Here is a 3210-nt window from a genome sequence, read left to right as displayed (position 1 = left end):
ACGTGGTGTGTTTCTGAGAAGAAAGAGTATTGTGTTTTTTAGCTGTGCTAGGCCGTGTGGGGGAGGGCGTCTTTGTAGTGCGTGTTGCGTTACTTGTATTTATTGCGTTTGTTTGTTCAGGAAGTTGTGTTTGTGTGGTTGGTTGAGTTAAGGGTGGAGATATTACAGTAGGTTGTGTGTCATGTTGTGAGTCTAAAGTGCTGTTTAGGCTTTTGCGTTTGGGTTGAATACTAATGGGTCGTGATAATGTGGTTTGCTTCAGAGGTGAATCTCTGATTGTAGTATATGTTGTATCATTTGTTGTACTTGTTTGTTCGGTAAGTTGTATTTGTGTGTTTGTTTGGGTTAGAGGTGGAGATATTACAGTATGTTGTGTACCGTGTTGTGAGCGAGTACTGTTGTTTACATGTATACGTTGTGGATCATTTCTGTATGTAGTATCTTGTGTTATGTTTAGAAATTTACGAACAATATGGCATGTGTTGATAATGACTGCTTTTTGTAAATGTTTGTATGTGTTTTTGTCTAAACCTAATAGTTGTAAATTGTGGTGTATTGTCTTTGGTATAACTCCAGTAGCACTAAGAATAATGGGAACTATAACAGTAGATTTCATTCTCCATTGCGTCTTAAGCTCGATAGCTATATCGGTGTATTTGCGGTGTTTTTCTGCATGTGTTTTAGTTAAGTTGTTAGTGTTGGGTATGGCAATGTCTATAATACAAATGGATTTTTGCGTTTTATCAATAAGTGTAATATCTGGTCTATTATTGTGGATAGTTTTGTCTGTGAGTAGTGTCCTGTCCCAATATAATTTGTGTGTGTTGTTTTCAAGTATGATCTGTGGCGTGTATTTGTAGTATGGTGTCTTATCTGTTATGAGATTGTGTTTAAGTGCTAATTTTTGATGTATGATTTTAGCTACCTGATCGTGTCGATGTTTGTATTCAGTTTGTGCAAGTCGTGTGCATGCCGATATTATATTTATTATTATTATTATTATTATTATTATTATTATTATTATTATTATTATTATTATTATTATTATTTCAGGATATTTCCATGAGCTCATTTCTATATTAGGTATGCGCACGCACAGACTGCGCAATGCTAATTTTCTTATTATTTTTGAGCTGTCTGCCAGTTGGCAGGATTTTAGGTGACATCCCACCCAGCGGCGTAGCGATGGGAGTGCGGGGGGTGCGGCCCGCACCGGGCGGCATGTCTTCAAAGGCGGCAAAAACAAACTCAACAATTCTAAAATTGCCGCCCCTTAAACGCGACTGCGCAATGCGCAAAAACAATTTGCATTTGCAGCCATCGAGTATTATTTCATTTCACATTTCAGTACAGCGTACAGCATCGAATCTGGTACTGGAGCGCGCATCAGTTTAAATCTTTTAGTTGAACGTTACGCTTACGACGGTAAAAACTGCTGAACAAATTTCATCGATGATCTTAAAGAAATTGGAAACTGACGGTTTAGATATTCAGAACTGCCGTGGCCAAGCTTACGATAACGCTGCTACAATGGCCGGTATTCGCAACGGAGTACAATCTAAAATCCGGGAGATTAATCCTAAAGCAACGTTCATTCCTTGCTCGAACCACAGTTTGAATCTTGCTGGCGTTCATGCAGCATCTGTTTCGGCAAGTTCCGTTACTTTTTTCGGAACACTAGAACGTATATTTGTATATTTTTCGTCATCGACACAGCGTTGGGATGCTTTACTTCAAGTGACAAAACAAGGTGTAAAGAGGCTCGTTGACACACGCTGGAGTTCTCGACACGACGCTGTTGCAGTGATAAAAAATCATTTTGAAGAAATTCTGGAGGTACTGGAAAAGTTGAACGAAAACCACAATGAAAACGCCAAGACTCGTTCAGATGCTGGAATATTGCTTTGCTCCCTTCGAACTTTTTCGTTTCTCGGGTATCTCAGCCTTTGGAGTACTGTTCTTTCAGAAATAAATGATACTCAAAAATACTTGCAAAGACAAGGTCTAAACGTTAAAAATTGTGCTGAAAAAGTTGCAGCTTTAAAAATTTACTTAGAGACAAACAGGGAGAAAATCGTTACCAAAGCCGCCGAATATGCAACCTTGATGTGTGAAAAGCTCGATATAAGCGTTACTTCTAAACGTACAAAAAAGAGAAAGCAGATTCACGGAGACGGATCCGAGGGCGTTTCGCTCACCCCAGCACAAGAGCTTAGTCGAGAAATGTACGGAGCTGTTGATAGAATTATTGAAGAAATAACGACTCGATTTCAGCAGTTGGACGAAATTCGACAAAAGTACAGCTTTCTTTTTCCGGAATCGCTGCTGGACCCGCAGAAAGAAGACAATTTTGATTTTGAGCTTCCCGATGATGTGAACAGGGAAGACTTCAATGTAGAGCGTGACCGCCTTCGAAATTTTTGCAACGCTGCTAATCACAAAGTTGAAACGTTTTCAAGTGATCCTTTAAGTCTTTTGAAGTTTATCCAACGTTATCAACGTGAAATTTCCGTGCCGAACATTGTTATCATGCTGAAAATTTTCCTGTCTTTTGCTGTTAGTGTTGCATCGTGTGAAAGGAGTTTTTCTAAGCTGAAGCTTATTAAAAATTACCTTCGTTCGCAAATGTCTTCTTTGCGCTTGCGAAATTTAGCGATTTTGTCAATTGAAAGAAAGTTGACAAATGAAATTGACTTTGACGACCTTATTAAGGAATTCGCAGCAAGAAAAGCCAGAAGAATTAATATTTAGTTTTAAACGTTAACGTTTGTAATTATGATGACTTGTACTGGTACGTAATACTCTAAAGTTTGTTTCTTGAAATAAATAAATATTTATTTCTGACATATTATTTCCGTGCACTATTAATAATTAAATTGTAATGTTACGTAATATAACCTTAAGACAAAATTCCAAGAAATCCTTGAGACGAGGGGCGGCAAAATCTTACTTCCGCACCGGGTCAAAATCACTGACGCTACGCCGCTGATCCCACCTCCACAACTCGCCACTTTGATTATCGTATTCTTCATGATCTTCTATTTCCATTCGGTAGTTTCATGACTCTTCATTGCAACCTTCTTTTTCATTTCAATTCCCATTGCTCTTCCTATATATTCTTTATCCATATCCTTTAATTTTATCAGAGCCCATTCGTTTCCCCTTTTTGCAACTTTCATCCTTTTCAATTGTATTTACAACTCTGCCATA

The 3210-nt window shown here is 38.1% G+C and overlaps 1 protein-coding gene across 1 annotated transcript in view; it reads left to right on the top strand.

Annotated features, from left to right (window-relative positions):
* The window catches only part of LOC116175531 (zinc finger MYM-type protein 1-like), a 15887-nt gene extending 13136 nt beyond the window's left edge, over positions 1 to 2751 (top strand). The window contains exon 2 of the mRNA XM_031493693.1: positions 1405 to 2751. Coding sequence (XP_031349553.1) covers positions 1405 to 2751 — 1347 coding nt within the window. The remainder of the gene's footprint in view (positions 1 to 1404) is intronic.
* Positions 2752 to 3210: the final 459 nt, after the last annotated feature.

Source organism: Photinus pyralis, unplaced genomic scaffold, assembly GCF_008802855.1.
Source record: "Photinus pyralis isolate 1611_PpyrPB1 unplaced genomic scaffold, Ppyr1.3 Ppyr1.4_LG7, whole genome shotgun sequence".
Taxonomy (NCBI): domain Eukaryota; kingdom Metazoa; phylum Arthropoda; class Insecta; order Coleoptera; family Lampyridae; genus Photinus; species Photinus pyralis.
The sequence above is the reverse complement of the archived record's forward strand: the minus strand, read 5'-3'. Positions and strand labels throughout refer to the sequence as shown.